Below are 22827 nucleotides of genomic sequence, written 5' to 3'. Positions count from 1 at the left end.
TCAGTTGCATTAAGCCACTAAAAAGTGGAAATAAGTCATATATATTGCCCCACAGGTTGATGTATGCTAGTTTTGCATTCACTAACATTTTGTGTGCGCTTCATTGATTCTGTTAGAGTTTTTGCAGCTTTGTCTTATTTTAAATTGTGGTTAGCACACAGTTGCAGTGACTGTGTCTCAGGTTTTGGTTTTAGCTTGTTTTTTAGCCTTAGAAATAAAAGCCTTTTTCCCCTTGCAAATTTAGGTAGTTCTGTTTTATACATTTCATCTAGAATTTTTGGCACCATTTATGTAACTACAAATAAGGGTATAGAAATAATCACTGCAGTGTTCTTGAAGTAGGTTGGTTCCAGTGTTGGCAGCAGGACGTCCTTAGGAAGGGTGAGGAAACAGCTTCCCCCACCAGGGAGCCAGCTTTTCTGTGGAGAAGAGATCTGAGCAGATGAGAGGGTGGTGTGAGTAAGGGCATCATTCCGACCAGACCCTCTCAGACATCAGCAACCGGGTGCCTGTGCCTGAGGCATGTATGGACGGTGTCAGCACACACATGTGTGTGTTCTAATTACATGTTCCTTCCCATTAATGATTTCTGCATGGCCTTTGAAAAATGATGTTGAATGTAATGATGATACATTCCAGATCTTACTTCTTGAGTTACACGTGTACACTTGTTTTTAACTACATATGCACAAACATATTTTATAACTTTCCTTGAATCTCTTTTTAACAGAACAGTCTTTTAAAACACTATCTCTGATGTAAAAGAGACTCAAAACAAGGTTTCAGTTTTATTTTTAAGGTTTTTTTTTTTTAGTTTAAAAATGGAATATATGTTTTCTTTAGCTGTAAAAGCACAATCAAGGCAACATGATAAGTGAGTCAGTGTTGCAAAAGTAAAACTAATTTTGCCTTCACTCACATGAGCTATAGAAGGAGGAAGCTTTATTGTCCCTGGGAAGGTGATAAGGCAGAGTAATTGTATATTATACTGTCCTGGAGCATCTGCCTGAAGACTGTTGGAGCAATTCATCTATCACAGACCCTGCAGCGTGTTTTGTCTTTCTGCTTTAACCCATCCCCACTGCTGGCCTGCACGGAGGTTTTGATAGGGACTGCGCCTGGGCCGGGGCTCACATTAATCAGGCCCCTTGTTCAACACTCTGGCTGACATAATTACAACCTGCGCACAGCAGTTATTCAAGTCGAGTCCTTGTCACTCGTGGTGCGAAACTACACAGCTCAGATCCCGGAGGAGATTGCCTTATCACACAGAACAAGGGCTCACAGGAGTCGAAGAGAATAGAAATGGGAAAATGTCTTCCGGGAGTACTATATATTCCTTTAAAATAAGACATTTGAGAGATGTACAAGGGACAAAAGGAAGTATTGTGTGTAGGGACTGAAATGAAACAGTTATTATTTTTAAATGGATTACATGAAACATTTTTATAAAAATTGACATAGATTATTAGATAAATTCAGTGGTCCTCATCATCAGTGATGGTTACTTTTTTCCTTCAAAGGTGATCCTATAACTTTAGAATTAAAAAAGCTTCTTATACTCTTGGTAGAACTCAGTAACATAATAAAGTATGCATTCTAAGTTTAGCGTTGGGCAAATGTAAGTTACAGAGCTCTGTAACTTTCTGTTTTGTGTATGCCGTCTTCTTGCTCTAATGCTCCATTGGTGGATTACCTGCTGCTTCGTCTACTATCCCAGGTGTGAAGGATGGGTCTTTTCTCAGGAATTTAAGTAGTATTTAAATTTTTATGGCAGCCCCTGCCCTTCCTCTAACAGCCAGTGTGAGTCATGTGGGTGTGATGATTTACATGATCATGTCATCAGGCTTCCCACTGAAGTATGCTCCTGTGCATGAATGCCAAAGTCCTTGTTTTAGATCTAGACTCTTTCTTCCTTCCTTTCTTTCTTCCTTCCTTTCTTTCTTCCTTCCTTTCTTTCTTTCTTCCTTTCTTTTCTTTTCTTTCTTTTTAAGCTTTATATTGTCCCAAGTAAAATCAAGTTTTGGCCTAGCCCATCAAAATAATGTGAAACCACATACTCAAATTCAGTAAAAACTATTTATAACCCCTTAAATTTGAAATGTGAAAGACTTTCAACTAGAAAAGTTAAAGTGATTTATTTCAAGCCATAGTTATAAAAGTTCATGGTTTTTTTTTTTTTTTTTTTTAATGATTTGTCTCTCTATACCATTTTGCCGTACCTAACCTCTCTTAGTAATGTGATTTCAGTGATTGGGTGTACGATGATGATTAGGCTACGTTTTCTTATATTATTTTTGGTAAAGATCATTTTCCCTTCCATCTGTCTTTCCTAAGTTGCTAAGCATAGGCAGTTAGCAGAAATGGAATAAACCTATCCTGTGAGGAAATAAATATGTAAACATCAAAAGTTAGGGCTCTATATTTATTTCAAAGAGCATCAAGAAAATAATTGTTGAAAAGACCTTTTACCAGCAATTATCGCCATGTAGGCAGCTTTGTGGAAGGGAGAAGGAGCATGCAGGACTGATTGGGCATTCTGATTTTCACAGATTTCAAGTTTCAAGCAAGTGTGTTAGCTCAACCTGGGACAAATGTCTTTGCAGTTAGGTCAGTTTGGCGAATGCTGTGTGTGTCCTATCTCTTTCTGCCCTTTCAGACTCAAGATGAGCACATGCAATTCTGTTTCACTGAAATGTGGCAAACTTTTGTCAAAACCCTGTCTCCTTGAAAGATAGGGAGCCACTACTGTCTGCTCCATGCTTTTTCCTGAGTGATTTTGCAATAGGAGTTTCTCATCAGCACACATTGCAAAGCATCTAGTAATTGCTTAAACTCACTAAGTTTTGTTTTATTTATATGAGCATCTAGCTTGTTGACTTGAAGTCAAATAAAAGTCAAGGTTACTTTTTGCTCACAGCACTTGCTTTTTTGTTCTCCTTTGTGCTGGCATGTATCCGTATATTAGAGCGTGTGAATGAAATGTATTTTTCCCTTTGGGTTTAACATGAAAGAATCTGGGAGATTTGCACTTGCTTGCAGCCCCTTTCCCCTCCACATGACTTGGGGAGCAGTCCAGCTCAGACTTCATGTTTAAATCTCTGCACGTGAGGGACACTGTTCGGGAATTTAAATTCTGACGAAATAATTTGGGGTTCTAACACAAACAGTTCAATGCCACTTCCTATTGTTTCCTCCTTGCTGTTCCCATGTTCCTCAGTAGAGTGGAAGGTGGAAGGAGGTTGTCAGATTTAAAGTAGTCTTCCTCCTCTTGGCTACAGGTGCCATGATCAGAGATTTCAACAGAGCAGTAATTTAAATGGAAATGAATGTAGGAAGTACAAGTGGTAACAAAAGATGGAAATTGGAGGAGCAAGAAAATAACTGTGTAAAAAAAATCCTATAGGGTAAGCAGGTGAGAGGCAGTGACACTTTTGTACCTAAGTGTGCATTACGTTGATATCATGTGGAATCACTGGGAGTTAGCATTGCAGGTAGTGTAGGAGGCATGGTAATCCAAGGCCCGCTCAGTTGTGGTCAGCTGCAGGAGTCTTATATGTAGACAGGAAATTTTTTTCAAAATTTATTTTTTAGTTATAGGTGGACCCAATGTCTTCATTTTACTTTATGTGGTGCTTAGGATCAAACCCAGAGCCTCAAGCATGCCAGTTGAGCACTCTACCTCTGAACCACAACCCCAGCCCCTTAAACTACTTTTGCAACTTTTCAGAAGGTGCCTTTTTTAAATTTTTTTAAGCATTTTTTTGATGTTTATAACTCATTTGTCCAATCAACTTATATTCTGAGATCCTAACCACAATGATTTCTTTTCCTTCCTTCCTTCCTTCCTTCCTTCCTTCCTTCCTTCCTTCCTTCCTTTCTTTCTTTCTTTCTTTCTTTCTTTCTTTCTTTCTTTCTTTCTTTTCAATGTAGTGGGCATAAAATAAATGTTGAATGAATTAATTTTGAAAATAAAGCAAATACATAGGAAAATACACTTTTTTGTAAGCACAGACTTTTTGTCAAAAATTAATTTGCATTAGTCTGAAATTATTTTAATTTGCATTCCTTTGATTTCTAGAGACATTGATCATCGTAATGCTTACATAAACATTTGTATATCTCCATTCATGGATTGCTTGTTTATATTGTTTATCCAATGTGTGAAGTTTTTATTTTACTGACTTTCCTAACATGTTTTCATATATGTTCCTTGGTTTTCTCCCATTTGTTGCTATTCTTAATTTCATTAATGATACATTTAATATGAAGCAGTTTCTATTTCTGTGAGTTACACTTTTCTACATATTTTGGTAGCTTTTGAGTTTTCTTTAGGAATATTCTAATCAAGAAAACAAATGTTTTCTACTATTATTTTTATAATTTTGTTTCCCTATGTTAAACTTTTAAAATCAAAATGGTATTTACTTTTGTAATGTGTAGGACTGCCTTTTGTAGTAGCCTAGCAGTGGACTCATCATGTGTTATGACCCTCCATCTCCTAATGGAAATCACGCCTTTACCCCTACATATCTGATCCTTCATGCTATTCTGTTCTGGTCATGTACATGACTTAGCGCTGCAGATGACTAGGTTCATTTGCTGAACATTGTCAACAATATGTTCCTTTTTAGATAGCGGAATCTGAAGTTCTGTATTCTTGTAGATTTTAGCCAACTTTAAATGTAAGCAGCACAATATTCAATAGTCTAAAATTATCATATTCTTTACTTATGGGTCCATAGAGAGAATATAAGAGGTAAAAGAATATATACCATAGGCCGTCTCACATAATTGTGGAATAAGCCTGAGCTCGCATATAGGCTCACAGTCTTCCAGCCTGCAGTGATTGGAGCTTAATGTGAAAATCTTCTAGTCTTTCATAGTCTTTTAATTTTTTGCCTAGGAAATGTGTAATAGTGCTGATTTTAAAATATTAAATTCTTCATTTTAATTTTTGTAAATATTTTCTTTTAATTGTTTCTTATCCATTTGGATTCATATTACAAAGATACTGCAGAACTCCCTTTTTACTGAGTTTTATATATAGACTTATTATATAGTTTTATAAACTTGTTTCATTCAATACCTCAGTTTAAGTAATTCTTTTCATAGATGTGAATTCACAGAGTACTGAACAGGCAGAAAAGGAAGTTGCATATCTGCCCAATTAATATGAACAGTCTACTCTGTCGTATGAGCTGTGTACAGTGTAATATCAGGGTAATCTGTGTTTATTCAAATGAGTTGGAACTTGCTTTTTGTGTATGGAAAGAAAATTGCTGATAATGAAGACATTTGAACTGAACTTTTCTGCATTTAATAGAAAGACTGGTAGTAGTAGTAATTTTTTAAAAAAAGAAAGAAAGAAAAGCCATATCCACCTTATTATTCAAACACATTTAATACCATTGACCTTCATCCTCGTGACAGCTATACCAGGTACAGGTACTATTCCCCTAGAGAACAGCAACAACAAAGCAATGTGATAAACAAAAGCATATTTCTTTAGGTAGAACTCTCAGAATTTTTCTTATTTCAATCCACACTATGAGTTTCTAGGAGGAAAATCCAATGTGCAGTGTTTCCCTAACCTTCCTGAATATGCATTTCCCCACTTTTGTATTTATACTTTTTCTTAACATCTCTTGACATCATCAGAAATAGAATTCACTGGAGACGGATTTTACAAGACTCTGTGCAGATCTTATGTATTCTTTTCAGTACATTTTGCTATACCTTTATATTATTGGTTGATACTAACTTTCTGATTTCACCCTTCATTATACTTTGCGTACAGCATATATCTGAATTAAAGGCAGTTTTGCCCCTTAAATGATGTTTCAGGAAGAGGAATATAACCTATATACTAATGCTGGATTTTACTCTAAATAAGCTCTAGAAATAGTAGAATGCATTGTAGAATAACTGGTCATTATGAGGAGTTTATATGTACTCCTAGACTAGAGGAAAAGACAGCTGTCCTCTGTAATGTGATTGGGCATGTGTGGCTGCAGATTGAATTTCCAGTGGCAGCATCATTTTCGGATGTAAAATAGCTGAATCTCAAACTGAGTTAATGGTAATATGTTCTAGAAAACTTTTAGAAGATTCCAACAGTAGCCCTCATGTATATAAGGAGTTTGAATCATCATTTGGTAAATGTAAGTTGGAAAACCAGTATTTCCAAAGTAGTGTATTATTTTAAAATAATAGTTGAATTTGTATACATATATTCAAATTAACAATCTTGAATATTATATAGATATTTGCCTCCTTATATTTCATAGATCCAAGCTGACTCTCCCAATATGCCAACCCATCCCACATTTTTCTCTTTAGATAATTTAGGTTAATTTCATATTTTGAATCATATTTAGGATTCTACTGTTCTTAAGTGCATGTGACCTACATTTATTTACATATCTTTTAGTTACTTTTACATATATTATGTATGCATGTGTCTATATATGTGTGTAGGGGGGTGGTTTTTAATACCAAAAATTAAACCTAGTGGCTCTAAATCATTGAGCCACATCTCTAGCCTTTTATATTTTTTTTAATTTTGAGTCATGGTCTCACCAAATTGCTGAGGCCGGCTTTGAACTTGGGATCCTCCTGCTTCAGCCTTGCGAGCTGTTCGGATTACATGCATACACCACCATTCCAGCTGCTTTTATAATTTATTCAGCAGTTATGTCATATCTATCTGGAATTTAATGTGAAGCTTTTCAGTATATCAAAGAAGAATTTAGCCACTACTGTAGTGCCATGCATTGACTGTCATATTTAACCCCCTAAAATTTGTTGCCACTCTTTCTTTATTCCACCTCTTAATTTAATAATCATAGTGTTATGGGTGTAGTAATTTTCAAAACTGCAATGGTGCATTATGAAAAAACACCTTTTTGGTTTGCTTTTGACTGTATGCTTAGTCACATACATTTCTTAGATTTTTTTTTTAGTGCTAGAATTGAACCCAGGAGCACTCTACCACTGAGCTACATCCCTGGTCTATTTTATATTTTATTTTGAGACAGGGCCATGCTAAGTTATCCAGGCTAACCTTCAACTTAAGATCCTCCTGCCTCGACTTCCTTAGTCATTGGAATTACAGGCATGTGCCATCAACCAGGCTGTTTAGCAAACTCTCTCATATCCATGATTTTTTTTAACCTGTCTCATAAAATTCATGAGTTTTGTGGGGTTTTTTAAACTAGATTTTTCTATGTATTATAGAAAGGTGTTGAATGCACACCCCCCCCAAACAATTAGCCTTTTTACTGATTCTATTTTTACTTATTTCAGGCACAACTTCAGTAAAACTCCTACTATTGTATTTATGAATCTTAAATCATGTTGGAGCAGTACATGCTACACACATACATGCATTCTGAGATATTGAGATATCACTAGATGCTATCAAGGAAGTCCCCACCATCACCACACACAAAAAAACAAAACAAAACAAAACAAAACAAAACACCCAGGAGAGAGATGGGGATTCTCTCCTTTTGAGAAAGCATCGAAAAGGTAGAGAGCAGTGATGACATGGAAAGGAGAACGAATAGAATGGAAATGATGGGTCACTTGAGAGGAGAAAGCTCTTGGGGCAGAGACTGATTCTAGTATTCATATGATAACCTGCAAGACTCTACCCACTATGCCAAGACAGTTGTTAAATTTACCAAAAAAAAAAAAAAAAAAAAAGACGGAGAGAGGGAGGGAGAAAGGAAAAAAGAAAGGAAGGGAATTTGGGCTAGTGGGAATTAATATTTGCTCAGGGTATCTGTGTACCGGGAGTCGCCTAGGAATTCATCATGTGATATCTGTGACATTTTATCTCTCTGCCTTTTGGTTTCCTTATTATTAATAAGATGATATTATAAATATGTATTAACAAATACATCAGTTACCTGATTGTGCCATAGTGATGTTGGGTTATTATTGGCCCCCTCTCTCAAAATCTTGTGTTAAGTACAGATTTTTGCCATAGCAGCCAATAACCACAGTCCTATAAGTTCCTTCCTAACAGCTTCAGTTGGGCAGTTGTGATCTGGAAGGAAAAAGAGCAATGTGGATGATGAACTGGACCAGACATGACCCCCTGTAGCCCAGTAATGATGTTAATTGACAGAGGAGCAAAAGAGAATAGAAGGTCCAGAATTAGCTTGAAGTTATTAAAAACATGCATAAGATGGAAATTTAAATCATTGGAGTAAATTGGACTTTAATGAATGGTGTTAAGAGAACTGGGTAACAGTCTGGACCCACACTTAATATACTGTAGTTCACTTTCAAAATCCTGTAGTATTTAACCTGACACAATGCACCTGTGTACAGCTACTAGAACAAAATGTGGGACAATTCCTTCTTAGCCTCCAAGGAAGGAAATCATGAAATATGAACAAAATAAAATAAAAAAACCCTCTTCTTTTCACAAAATACCATTGGCAAAGTCCAAACAAAACATGAAACAAAAAAACATGAAAGGAAAAAATACTTGCAACTTCTATCATAGGCAAAGAGCTGATCTCCTTAATCCATAAGAGAATGACTAATAAAACATATATGAACACATAAAGAAAGTGTAGAATTCTCAATATTTGAGAAGATACTTCATTATAAGATAAACGCAGATTGAAACTTAAAAATCAAAACTCAAATGAATTATTTTTTACTACATTGACAAAATTTAAATGTTTCATAACATTCTTCATTGGCAAAAATTGTGCAGGAATAGGCTGTCTAGAATATAAGTAGTGCAGGTGTCAGTTGCTGCAGTTCCCCAGGAGGGCAATTTGGCAGAATTTATCAAAGTTGCAAAAGTATGTGCCCGTTGACATTTGAAACCATTCCATTTGGCTTCATGAGATCTTCTTGGCATCCTAAGGCCTGGAAAGTGTTCCACAAAATTATTTGTTGCAAACTTGTGTATGCCAGTAAATGATTAGAAACTACCTCAGTGCCCATCAGTGGAGGATCAGTGATGTGAGATCTGTTTGTATCCACACTGTTAAAAACAGAGCATACAAAGCTGTGGTGGGAGAGCAAGTGAAATGGGGAGGGAATCTGGATCCCCATGCTCTGTTGATAGATTTGAAAAGCCAGGTGCTGGCCTTTATTGTGCCCACAAAGTATTATAAGAGGAATGAGGAAAAAAGAATCCACATTATACTTGTGGCCAAGAATGAATAGCCAAAATAAAAACAAGAAAAGGAAAAAAAATAATTAGTAAAGCTTCCTTTTTAGGTTCAGTAACAATTTTAGGCCTTTTATGTTGAAGGGCGTGAGTGTGTAGTACTGACTAATCATTTTAGAGAGTTCTGGAAGTATTATTGTGTCTTCTTTTTTGTTTCCATATACATCACCTTAGAACATAATTTTTGAAAAAAAATTTAATTCATTTATCATGTCATATTCTAAGAAGCCCTCAAATTAATAGTTTCCATCCTGGATCTTTTTGGTAATTGATCACCCTGTGCTTTCAATATTCTTGTACGAGTTGTCTCTAGGTGTCCAACAGGTCATATTCCAAAATTCAATTTGAAATTTGCTCTTAACTTGGGATGCTGTTTCTGTAAAAGTAGGGTGTGCAGGTTCTTCTGGAGCTAGCGAGTCCTGCAAGAATCCCTTAACCAGGGAGGGAGGCTGCAGCCTCTCCTGAGGAACCCCCTCTTCCCCCGCTGTCTGTGCTCACCAGTCAGAGGGGTAAGAGCATCTTTGGCCTGCTGGGTGTCCCTCAGCTGCTTTTTCCTCAGCCGGAGGTCATCCTGGGCCTATAATAGTAGAGTGGAATCCAGAAAGGGAAGGGGCAGAGCTCAAAATTTTGACAAGCTGTTCCAGTCAACGAGCTCTCTGTGTTGATACCTGCCTTCTCCTTTGTGCCAGCCCAGGCTGTGGGAGCTGCCTGCCTTTCACACTAGCCTTTAGGACTGGGCGTGGGGCAGAGGTAATGTAGAGGTCATGAATAGCTTTCTGAATTCCTATGTGAAATTTTTGTGTTTATAGAATACATTTAGTATTTTGATAGTTTGAAACTATTAACCTTAGATTATAGTTAAGGAAAGGGAGTCTTGGAGAGTTGAAGCAATCACTGTAGATGACAGATCCCTTGCATGGCAGGGCTGAAATTCACATGTTGGAATGGACCCCAGACCATCTGACTGTATATCTCAAAGAGTGTTTCTCTGTGCCACAGCAGTCTGCTGGGGGGTGGGGGTGGAGGCTGGGATCCTTCCATGGGTTAGGAAGTAGGATTTGAGGCCATTCCAAATCCCCAGGGCAATGCCTGGGCCTTTCCTGCTTCACTTTTTCCTTCATTCAGAGAACTATGCTCCAGGAGCTCTCTTCCCAGTTCCTTTCAGACAGCCTGTGTCATCAGTTTTTCCTAGCATTCCTCTACTTAAAGCATGCATAGAACCATTTATTTTATTTAACTTTATTTCTCATAAATTAGCTTAACAGAAATATATCATACTTCCCCCTCAGGGAAACATCAGGTTACATGTAGCTGGAGACAGACAGTACTATGCCCCTTGGCTTGTAACAGGAGCTCTGGGTGGCAGAGGAAGGAGGTTTACGGGAGGGGGGGGTCTCCCTTCTGGGCAGTGCTGGGCCCAGAAGTATCATCCAGGTCAGGAACAGAGAGCATCCTATCTATGCCCCTCCATCGTCCAAGGCACCCACTCCATGCCGCTTAGGAGGGAAGGATTCGCAGGACATGCACTACACTTGTGCATGCACGTGGTGCATGTGACATGGTACTGGTCGGGCTGCAAATAGCACTAGTTGCAGAAAGGGAGCACCTGTTTTCTGATAATTACTGTTGACTGCACATTGGGAAAAACTGAAATTCAAAATGTCAGAACTCAATAATTGCTATCGCTCCCTGTGTGGAGATTGATGGAACTTGAGCCTCTTCTCTATGCCAGGACCTTTGCCATCTGAACATGTGGCCCCTAGGTACCAACAGCAGGACCAAGGGTGACGTCAACAGGGAAGCACAGGAGTTCTTTGTTCTAATTTGAAATAGTGCACATATCTTTCAGTTAACCTGCTGAAATGGCAAAATTCTTGTGGGTTTCAGTATACTCCCTGAGCTGTGCAACCATCGCCAGAAGCAATTTTAGATTTCTGTTGTCCTAAAAAGAGACCCCATACATATTAGTAGTTATCTTCATTTCCCCAAATGCATCCTTTTTTTCCCCTGTATGTATTTGTTTCTTATGTTTATAACATAGAATTATACATACACATGTACACATGTATTATACAATAAAACATGAAGTGTTTTTATATGAATACATACATCTATATGTGCATAAATATATATGTATATGTGGTCCTAAATACCTTTTAAAATCTCATGTTCCAAACCACTTATTTTTTAACTCTATATTGTATTTTTAATTTAAAAAAACCCTTTTATCCATTTTAATTCTTTCCCCCACTCCTCACCAGTTGGTTTTTAGCACATTATAGATGCACCCTAAATTCTATATATCCCTTACTTATCTCAGTAATACTCTCTTGATGGTTAGATTCCACATGCTGTTTAGATACTAAAAAAATATTATATTTGTCAAAAAAAACCCTTCTTGAAAACAAAATATTCTGTTTTCAAAGTCATCTCTTTCTTCCTCCAATGAATGTTCATATTACTTATGTTGTTGTCCATTTAGATATGCATCATATAATTGAAATGTGTTTATTTCAGCAGTTTTATTTCTTTATTTGAGGGTTATTATCTTTGATGATGTTTAATACCTAGTGTTTTATATAAGAAAATAATTTTGGTGGTACCAAAGACTCTATAGTCCTGATAAATAGTAGTAATTAAGTTAGTAGTAACTTGGTGTTTCTACACCCCAGTGTCAGTAAACAATGACGAATTTAGGGGGTGTCTGTGGTGCTGTTGAAAAGAAATTGGAGAGCAACAGAGTTAAAGCTGTCATTTGGAACAGTTCACCCAGCTAGTTGCAGAATTCAACTCTTCCTTTTTACTGTCACACAAGTGACATTTGTATTGTTCACCTGCAGGTGTTTTCCTTTATTACTTTTATCAGTGTGACTGAGAGCTGTTATTCCAAAGGTACACATGCATTGAAGAGGCTCTGCAGTCCTGTGCTGGTCCCAGGATGTGCCAGCATCTTTGCTATGCAGGCACTGTGAGGAAGGTGGCTGTGGGACACTTGAGAGCACGCAGCCTTGAAAACAGAAAACCTACCATCAGACTCTGCTTTAACCACTGAGTAGAATGCAGCCTTTCTAAACCAGCTCATCTTTTTGATACTTACTTGTGTCTCCATAAAATGACTTCACTAGTCTTGACCTTCCAGGTTCATGTGGTGCCTCACAGTTATCAGGCCATTTGACAGCCTGTGGCCCACGTCCGTAAATAAATGGGTTTTTTATTCTTAGAGGGATTGTTATTTAGTAGTAGAGAACTTACAGATTTTGTAATCAGTAGTAATAAAAAAAGCTGTACATTCATATATCAGTTGTCTTTCATATATTTAAAATTCTAAAAGAATTTTTAACACCCAATGTGATAGAACTCTTTTGTTGAGCAAGCTGAAAACAGCTGGTAAAATCTGTTATTCCAGTTCTTTTTCCTCCTTCTCTTCTTTGTCTTCCCCTAAAAATGCATTTATTTGTATGTAAATCATTATTTGAAATATTATTATTATTATTTGAAAAATAAAGAGAAGTTATCATTGCAGTATAGCTGCATTAACTTTTTTACTTTTTAGTGAATTATATGTAATAGTAGGGTTAATTTTGACATATTCATAAATCCATACAGCATAATTTCTCTATTACAATCCCCAGTGCTACCCCCTTTCCTTCCTGATCCCCTCCTTCTGTTCTGTTGATTTTCCTTCTCCATACATTATAGTTACAAATAAGATTATATTTTGGGGGGTATATTCATATATGTACCCAGCATAATTTGGTCACATTTATTCCCCAGTTCTTCCTCCCACTTCTTCTCTACTTATCTCTCTCCTATTTTTGTAAGATTCCTTTCTTTTAAATTCATTTTACGCTTTAGTTAAAAGCATATAAAACATTTGACCCTCTATTTTCTGAGTCTGACTTATTTTACTTAAGTCAATCCATTTACAAGTAAAGCCGTAATTTCTTTCACTTTATGACTGAATACAACTCCATTGTATGTAAATACCACAGTTTCTTTATCTGCCTCTATTGATGGGCATCTAAACTGGTTCTATAACTTAGGTATTGTGGATTGTGCTGCTATAAACTTTAATATGCATGTATCACTATAGTATCCTGGTTTTAGTTATATCATGGTACTTTCCTTCCATACCCCTCATAAGAAGTGGGAAGCGAGTCCTTGGGGGTAAGCACATACCTTCACTGCCCTCAAGTGGCACCAGAATAATTTGATATTAAAATAATATAGCCTGTGATTCCACCTTTCCGGCCAACATGGAAATGATTGCTAAGTAAAAAACCAACTTAGGAATTGGCATCAGGATTATAAAAACTACCAACTTCACAGGATTGATGTATTGTACATTAATTATTGTATAAGTGCAACACATAGAATTTTACCCAACACATAAAAAGACTGCATCAGTGAGAGTTACTATCATTGTTTGTGATACAGTGTTATTGATTTGACCATAATTCAATTTGCTTTTTGTTCTCACTTGTAATTCAGTTTACTTTTCTTTCTTACTCCATAGGTCAAACTGTGCTGAAAATATCCGCAAACACATTTTACATACTGGCAAACATGAAGGAGTCAAGATGTATAACTGCCCCAAATGTGATTATGGGACAAATGTCCCTGTGGAGTTCCGGAATCACTTGAAAGAACAACATCCTGATATCGAGAATCCTGACCTCGCATACTTGCATGCTGGTAAGGATAGAAACTATTAAAATACTTATTGTTTTTAGCACTTAATTGATCACAGTAGTTGCAATGCTCTTTGTACATTACCATGATCAATTTTAATGAAGTAGAGTGAAATGGTGTCTACCTTGAGATCTGTACCAAAGTGTACTCTGATATTTGTATCACTTGACTTTGAAAATAGGCCTTTTTTCACTGGATTTTATCATAGAAACAAATCTCCCAAAATAATCATCCTAGGACAACAAAGCAAATAACTGCAAATATTGAAAACATAGTGGAGCTGAAATGAAAGTTGTTTAAGCTTTATATTTTAACTAACCGGTAAAAGTTAATTTTTTGAAAAAATGTTTGTGATTTAGAATGTTATTCCCTATCCCTGTACACCATCATTTTCCAGCGAAAACCAGGCGAAGAGAAGAATGTGACTGAGGAGGATGCACCAAGCATCTTGTGGGTAACAGAGTGCTGCTCGCTTCCCAGAATTGGAGGCGTACCATCACTCAGGTTTTGAGGATATGCTGGCCACGGCAGTGGGTACCAGGCTTGTTTTGGATTATAGGTCAGATACTCCAGAAGGTGTCATGCCCACAGGGTAATGCAGATCTGCTGTCACTCAGTGTTTTGTTTAATTAACAAGTTCCTTGACTCTTGATAGATTATGGGCATGGGGTTTTATTTGAAGAAGTACTTGACCATGAAGTCAACTTAAAGGTATCCCAAGATGTAGCCCAACAGCACTGTGTGTCAGTGCTGCCCATGCATCCTGGGTCTGTTGGAAGCAGTGGCTGGACACAGTGAGAGCCTTCTGTCCCGCTTCTTCTCCTGTGTTGGCTGCATGACCTCTGGTAGGCTGACCACATAGAGCCTTGGTTTTGTCAGGTGTAAGTCTTTGTGAGAGGACTACCTAGCTGGGTCATTGTGAAAATTTTAAGAGAATGTTATGGAGCCTTTAGCACAGGACACCTCGTGTTAGCCAGGTGCAATGCCAAGAGGGTGAGGATTCACATATTTGCGTGTGAAAGTCAAGGGATGCCACAGCAAAAATACAAGATTGTTTTAGAATATTTCAGCAGTACTTGCCATATGACACCTAGATTTAAAAAAAACTAGAATGTGGCGAGTAATTTAAGTTAGAATAATATTATTCTTATACCTTTGGTGAGGTATACCTTAGAGAGCAATTATTTGTTTGCTGCTGGTACGTGACAAAAGATTTTTCAATTTACGTTGAAATGACTGACGGATTTAAATGATGGTCGGATGTCTCATTTCACAGTCTCTGTTGTATGCAGGACCATCTTTGTAAACAAACAAAAGCAGATGTCTCTGCTCTTTCCTTTTGGCAAGGTTGTCACTGGGTTTTGAACTGAACTTTTTTTTCAGCTTTAGTTCACATAGATAAAATCAAGTTGCAGTATCTCTGGCCATCAGCACTGGGGGTTCTTCGTAAATATGTAAATACATGAGCATGGCAGCACAGATACTGGAGGCACAACCTGTGGGGGGGCACTTCCAGAACATGCAGGTGAGGTGAACTGTGGTGCCCAGGTTGTCAGTAACATCCCTTCAGGTAGTGCTGCTCCACCTGCATCACAGTGCAGGACTGCCATCTTTCTTCCCCTTCCATTCCCCTAACGGGAAACAAGACCAACAGGTTATTTGCCTTAAATAAAGTATCTCTAACTTTTAAAAGAAACAAATGCCAACATAAAGGGGACGATGGTGGTGAAGGTAGCCACGTGTTCCTTCTGTGTTTTGCACAGTAAGAGTAAACTGCTGTGCTCATGTGATCCCTGCTCTGGTGATGGTGAGTGCTGCTTGGTGATATGCTTTGTAGAATCATTAGCTATAAAAAATTTAAGTTTTGAGTAAATTCCTACTTTCTTGAATATGCCTTGCCAATGAGTGCTTAGTTCTGGTTTTCTCTTTAAACTTTTGTACTTCTGATAGGGGCATTTTCTAAGACAGAGTGGCATCTTCACAAGAAGAGCTCCTATGACACGTGGATCTGTTGAGTGTCTGCCCTTCCTGTGCTGGCAGTAGTACTGTTAGTCATAATTTTGTTTTGATAATTTGGCTCATTAAGACAAAACTTTAAAAACATGAAGTTTTTGATCCTGGAATTCTTAATCATCTATGGTGCATTTCAGTATGATAATGAAATTGAACTGCTACTGCTGTCACTGGGGTGTTTGTGGTGGTACCAGGTGGCAGCTGAGCATCTCCTAGAGGGAACTAGTGTTTAGTGTCTTCAAATGGCAGGAAGCCTGAGGGTGGTTGGAGAACAGTCTTAGCTGCATTCTCCAGCACCTATCAACAAGCTGAGGATTTTGTAACCCAGAGCTCAGTGAAGCATGTCATGCAGTTCTTTCAATAAAAGATTGAGTTCAAAACTTCCATAAATACCCCACCTACTCAAATCACTTTATTTCTTTTTTTTTTTTCTTTTTCTTTTCTCAGTACTATGGATTGATCTTGGGACCTCACACATGCTAGGGTAGGGCAGGCACTCTACCACTGAGCTGCATCCCCACCCCTTTTTATTTTGTTTTGAGACAGAGTCTCTCTCATTTTCCCTACCTGACCTAGAACTTGCATTCTCCTGCTTCAGCTTCTGAGTATGGGAATGAGAGATGTGCTTCACCATGCACAGCAAATCACTCTCATCTATCAAGCTATTCCATGTGTGATAGACATCAGAAAGTCCATTCGATGGAAAACATGACAGTAGCAAAGACTGCAAAGAGTGAGATTTGGGTATTTAAAATTTTAATTGAGATTGTATTTGGAAAATATACCTATTAAAATAGGTATTTTGTTTTTGTTTTAGAGCAATTCTACGGAAAGAGGTTTTTTGTGCTTTCTGTTCCCTTGGGGTCTCTACACTGGTGTGCAGCTGCATTATGGAGGTGATGTAGTCTACACAAATTCCAGAAAACTTGAGTTTTCTGGAGACCAATTCAGGTCCCTGCTGTGACACTTTGTAAGGTTGGGTATCTTTAGATATCTCTGAGTTTCAGATTTTAGATTTTTATATACACAGACACATGTGCTCACATACAATGAGCAATGTGTATACTCTCAGAATTAGAAAATGTCCCTTGGTATCTGTGCAGTACCTCTTGCCACGTTTCTACTGTGTTGCTTACCAGTACGCCAATTCCGCTTTCTTGCAAGCAGCATCTACTTGGCATTTTGTGCTTTTTTCTGCTCAGACAATGTTAACCTTTTACATGAAATACCGTCTTTTACTTAGTATTTATACTTAAAATAATTATTGATATATTCATCACAGTCAGAAACCAAAGCTATCCAAATGTACATCAAGTAGAATATGTAAAGATTATACATTTACATAGTAGAATACTTATATTGGTAAGAATGAATGAACTGTAACTATGAGCAGCAGTGTAATATAGATATCCATCACATCACTGAATGAACTAAGCCAGAATTTCAGAAATCTATTCCATATAATTTCATTTATATTAATAGAATCACGGTCAGAATTTATCTGTGGTCTTAAACATCAGGGTAAATGCTCCCTGTCGTTATCATCAATGGAATAAGTCCCAGTGGTGCTAGTCACATTCTGCTCTTTAGTCCCTGTGTCAGGACACAGTTGTGTTCAGTCTGAGAAAATTCATCAAACTCCTAGGAGCTTGGCACTTTTCTGTGTATACTTTTTTAAAACATCCCCCTGCAGATTCCTAGAGCGGTCCATTTATGTCCACTCTATATCTAGTATGATGAGTACTTACATTCACATTAATCCCTACAAATCTGACATTGCATTAAGAATGGCCAGAATTCTCTCACTGTAGATCACAATGTTTTTTCTGTTTAGTGTAATCATATTACCTCAAAAATTGTCTTGATTTGATATCTGCAGTTTTTGCAACCTGTCTTCTTTACTATCTTTCTTATCCATGAATAAGCTTTTTATTCACTATACCTTGAAAATTAATTGAATATGTCTGTGTTTGCAGTCACAGTGGCCTTCAGTCTGACTTCACACATAGTTCTCCCCAGTAGCTGTTTGACAGAATGCTGTGAACATAACACCAAAGAAAGGGGGTGACAGTGGGGTAGGCCAAAGTAGGGCTCAGGAAAGCCCGCCGAGTCATCAGGGATTGAGCTGAGAAGAATGAGGGGTTTTTTTTCCAAGTGAAAGACTTGTGGTTCTGCCTTTTAGCCCAGAGACTCCTTTTGCCATTGAAGTAATCTTCCTGGTTCCTGGACTGGTTCCCACTAGAACTCCCAGGGTTGTGTGACCTTTTCCCAGAGTGTGATCACTGCATCAAGACCAAAAGGTTTCATATTTCTGAGAATCCTAGACTTTAAATGTAGTAAATGGCTGTTTTCTAACAGTAATGATCAAATGTTGTTTGTGCAGGAGAAATTAAATGATGACATGGTATTTTTCTTAATTTCCTTTATTTTTCTACTGTCATACTTTTGTATTATATTTAAATTAATTTTATTTTCATTGGTTCTTGTATATATTAAGACTTAATCATTGAAAAACATACATTTGATTATTACATGTACAGAGTGATAACACATGAATTTTTCATACTCTCCTCACAAATTGGGATTTTCCTCCTCTTCTCTAAGATAACCAGTTTTTATATTCTCTCTAATGTGTTTTATTTATCTGTATTCCATAGCACTTGCTTCTTACCCAGTTATATAAGAATAGAAACATGGAAATTTGACTCTTATCAAATCCCCACATCTTTTTTTTTCTCCCTACTGATAACTGATTCAGTACCATTTAAACTAAACTTGATTCCTTAATTTTATCCAAGTTTTTACTTAGGCAGGCTAAATTTCATATTCTACCTCTGAGCCCTTTGCTTCACATGTCACAGTTAAGGTTAAACAGCTGTAGCCTTTTGTCTTACCCATTCCCTCTTAGCTAGCTGTATTTCCAGGTTTCCTGGCATAAAAGGCTCCTTTCGTTGGTGTTCTCCTGGGCAGAGTCCTGAAGCACACAGTCTTTCCCAGATTCCTCTTGGCCTCGGTTTCCACCCCTGCTGCTTTTATCTCCTTTGTTAGTTGGGTGTGCTGACACATGTCATGGCATCCTGTACAATAAGTCATTTTATGAGAAGGTCCAAAAATTTCTGGAAAAGCTGACAGGTTCTTATTGGTTCTCCCTTACATGAACCAATTATTATTTCAACCTAAAAAGGAACAATTTTTTCTGACAAGATTGCCTTTGGTAAATCTATGCTGACTCACCCCTATTAAGTTGTACTTCCCCAAATGTATCATTAAGCTCATCCATAAGTATCATCTCACATTTATTTCCTAATATAGATGTTAGACATACAGGTCTATAATTTTCAGCCTCTCTCCCTCTTTCTTGTTAACCTTCAGACTGGATTCTGTGTTTTCCAGTCTCCTGGTTCTTTACCACTAACAAAAGACTTCCTAAAATAATTAGCAGTCCAACTAATGTCACCCAAGACAGCATCCCTGGGTTAATTTACTGTTTTTCTTAACTGCTGCAAAAGTCTTTGTTCCTCTCACACTCCTGTCTCCATACTCTGGCGTCTTCTGCTGTGGTAATGTCCTCGATGTCCCTCACAGCCTGGCAAGTGGGTATTTCAGCATCTGGCCTTTCTCTTCACTCTTTCTTCCTCTCCTGCCTGTTGGAATCCCTACATTTAGGATGAACTGTCCTCACAGTTGTTGGGTGAATAACAGCAGAGCAGTATTTTTACCAGCCTAGCTTTTCCTATAATATAATTGGTATCTAGGAAAATCTCATTCATGGATGTTTATTAGTAAATATGTTAAGCAGATCTTTAGATCTCACCGCCATTCCTCATTTTTTAAATAATGTTCTAGAATAGTTTTTTTTCCCAAAAGCTTCTAATGATACATCCTTAAATCCTCTTACAATTAATCTGTGTGAGAAAAAAAATACATTCTAACTTTCCTTTTGTAAAAAGTGAAAGAAACCTCTAACCTGCTTGACCCTGTGGAATCATGTTAGAGAAATAAGTGCTGCTGTCTTTCTGGCCCATCCTCTGGCCCCTTCCCCTCAGCAGCCCTGCAGAGGGGGGCCCTAACTGTTGTGGAGTTCTAAATCCACACTGCATTCTGAATAGCTTCTTCTTAAGTGGCTAGGAGTAGCACTGAAGTACCATGTTTTCCACACCATCACAGTTGGCCTTTCCAGTTAATAAGAAAGAAAGAGGAAGGGTAATCGTAGCACCATGCTTCCCCTTGGGCCCTTAAATCTTCAAAACAAATCTCTCTGATAGGTGTTATTCCCCATTTAATGATTTTTAAGAATGGGTCCTTAAGTCTGTAAGTTGCCTAAGGATACATAACCAGAGTGTTCCTGAATCAAATCCATGGCTTTTCCCACGAATTCCAATACATAAACCACTGTCAGAGAGTGAAATTCTTATCAGGGAAACCTTGAAATTTTTAAAATTTCCAATTAACTGGTTACATGTGTTAGGAAGTAAAATCATGTAACTTTTAAACCGGCATGATAAACAGATGTAACAGTTTCACAGATGTAACCCCAGCTGGCAAGTCCAGAGCCAACCACCTAAATGCCAGACAGCGGAAGGCACGTTTTCTGGGTATGGATGTGGACTTTATCCCCATGGAGTTGGGTGGCTCTGAGCAAGGTCCTCATCAGGCTGTTTCTGTTCTCAACCACATAGTGACTAACAGGGTTTGCTTCTCTTTTGCAAGCGTGGTTCAAATAAAGTCAGAGTACACAATTAAAATGCAGCTCCTGTTTGTGTCCCCTAGCGAGATTGCTGAAATTCATGAAAACCCACTCAGTTAACCATTTTAATGAGTCTCAGGCCCTTGGGTCACTCAAACTCATCGCATAACTACATGATTTTTTAAAAAAGTTTTAAAGTATTATTTAATTAAAGTCAAGTCCTCTTCACATCTATGTCAGCCAGAGCCTTCAGGAAACTTTCTTCAGTTCTTCTGGCCTCACTGCTGTAGGGTGACACAGGCACAAGGCCCTGCATTTGCCTCATCCACTGGTAAAAATGGAACCTTTACAGGGCGAGCATTTACATTTGCAGCACTCATGAACTGGCTTCTGAAAGTTAAAATAGTTAAAAAAAAAAAAAAAGGAAATCCTGATAACTTCATTTATCAAAATTTTAAGGGAAAAGTTGATTTTCAAACGTTATAGTATAGCAATATTATCTTATCAAGTAATTGATATAGCTTTTACTTTTTTATGCCCATTTTTCAGTTGTTTAATTCAATATGGCTTATTTATTTAAAAAATTTATATACCCACATACATGTATTTTGACCCCAATTAAAAGATGTTTTTCTATGAGAGGAAAATAGTAGGTATTGACAAGCCTTGTTGTTTATGCTGTGTTCCAGATTATTGTTTCAAGTGAAGTCATTTAATGAAGAATAGCATCACAAGGTTTTCAAATTATGAGGTAAATTTAGATATATTGTTTAGTTATCTTTGAAATTTTAGTTCACAATATAAAGTAATGTACATTATAACTCTTGAAAGTTAATATATTTCTATTTTCAGTAAGTAAAATAACCATTGTAAAGTGGGTTTTTTTTCAGATTTTTTAAGTAATCTTAAACTTACAGAAAAGTTGCAAAAATAATAGAGTTCACCAAACCTTCCCAAATGTTAACATCATGTAACCACAGTACAATTCTGAAAACCAGAAAAGTTAGCTTTGGTAGAGTACTATTTCTTACTCTATATTCTTTATTCATACTCCACCAGTTCCTCTACTCACACGGTTTTCTTTCCAGAATTCTTTCCAGGGACCAGCATTCTCTTTGGTTGTCATGTCTTATTGGTCTTCTTCAGTATATGATAGTTTTACAGTCTTTCGGGACCTTTATACTTTTAAAATGGGTCAGTTATTTTATAGACTGTCCCTTAACTTGGGGTGAACTAGTGTTTACCATGATGAGGTTAAGGCTCTGTAAGAGGATCCCAGAAGGGGTATGCATCATATCAGGGGCATGCTATGACTGCAGGTAGTAACCTGATACTTGTAGTTCATACAAATAGGCTGGTTTGCCCACTAATTTTGACATTCATTATTGGTTCCTGTCCAAAATAGATCTGTGGTATTCACCTGCTGACTTTTCTCTTTACTTCCTTCTGTCTACTTTTAATAATTGAACTTTTGTAAGGAATATCTGCCCCTTCTCTTCCAATAATTTATTTGTTCGGCTTATTTCAGCATGGACTTCCTTGATAATCATCAGTTTTGGCCACTGGGCACTCTTTCAGGTGGGCCCCTGTGCTCTTTGATGTGTCTCCTCACTTTATCAGTATCTCTGTACTTTGTGCCTCTGTGACATACTTTGGGTTTATTTATGTTTTCCCTGCTCTGATCCTGAAGTCAACCACTTCTTGAAGGAGCCCTGGTTCTAGTGATTGGAGACTGGTATTCATAAAACAAAAGACCTACACTAGGCATATATACTGCTTCTGGGTGCCTCTCTTCCAGGCCTTCTCGCAGGCTGAGTATTGAATGCATGTATGAATACAAAACCCCAGCATGTCTATGAATCTTTGTCACCTGGGTTAAACAAGGGTTTATTTTAATTTTCTTTTCAGGGGCGGGAGGAGAGTAGGGGTGGTGGTGAGGGATGTGACATACCAAAATTACAGGCTCAAAAAATATATATATATGGATGAATTGAACTTCATCAAAGCTAAAAAAATGTGTTCTTTAAAGAGACCATCAGGAAGATAAAATGAGGGGCTAGGGTTATACCTCATTGGTAGAGTACTTGCCTAATGTGTAAGCCACTGGGTTCGATCCTCAGCACCATCTAAGAAATAAAAAAAATAACAAAGGTATTTAGTCCATCTACAACAAAAACAAATAAATAAATAAAAGAAGAAGATAAAAAGAAAACCAATAAAATAGGACAAAACA

General features: G+C 37.4%; 1 protein-coding gene across 1 annotated transcript in view; it reads left to right on the top strand.

Annotated features, from left to right (window-relative positions):
* Znf407 (zinc finger protein 407) overlaps positions 1-22827 on the top strand; it is a 425149-nt gene that overhangs the window by 278887 nt on the left and 123435 nt on the right. Inside the window, exon 8 of the mRNA XM_026388679.2 lies at positions 13719-13897. Coding sequence (XP_026244464.2) covers positions 13719-13897 — 179 coding nt within the window. The remainder of the gene's footprint in view (positions 1-13718; positions 13898-22827) is intronic.

Source organism: Urocitellus parryii, chromosome 13 (genome assembly GCF_045843805.1).
Source record: "Urocitellus parryii isolate mUroPar1 chromosome 13, mUroPar1.hap1, whole genome shotgun sequence".
Lineage (NCBI taxonomy): Eukaryota > Metazoa > Chordata > Mammalia > Rodentia > Sciuridae > Urocitellus > Urocitellus parryii.
This window is presented reverse-complemented; position numbering and strand designations above follow the sequence as displayed.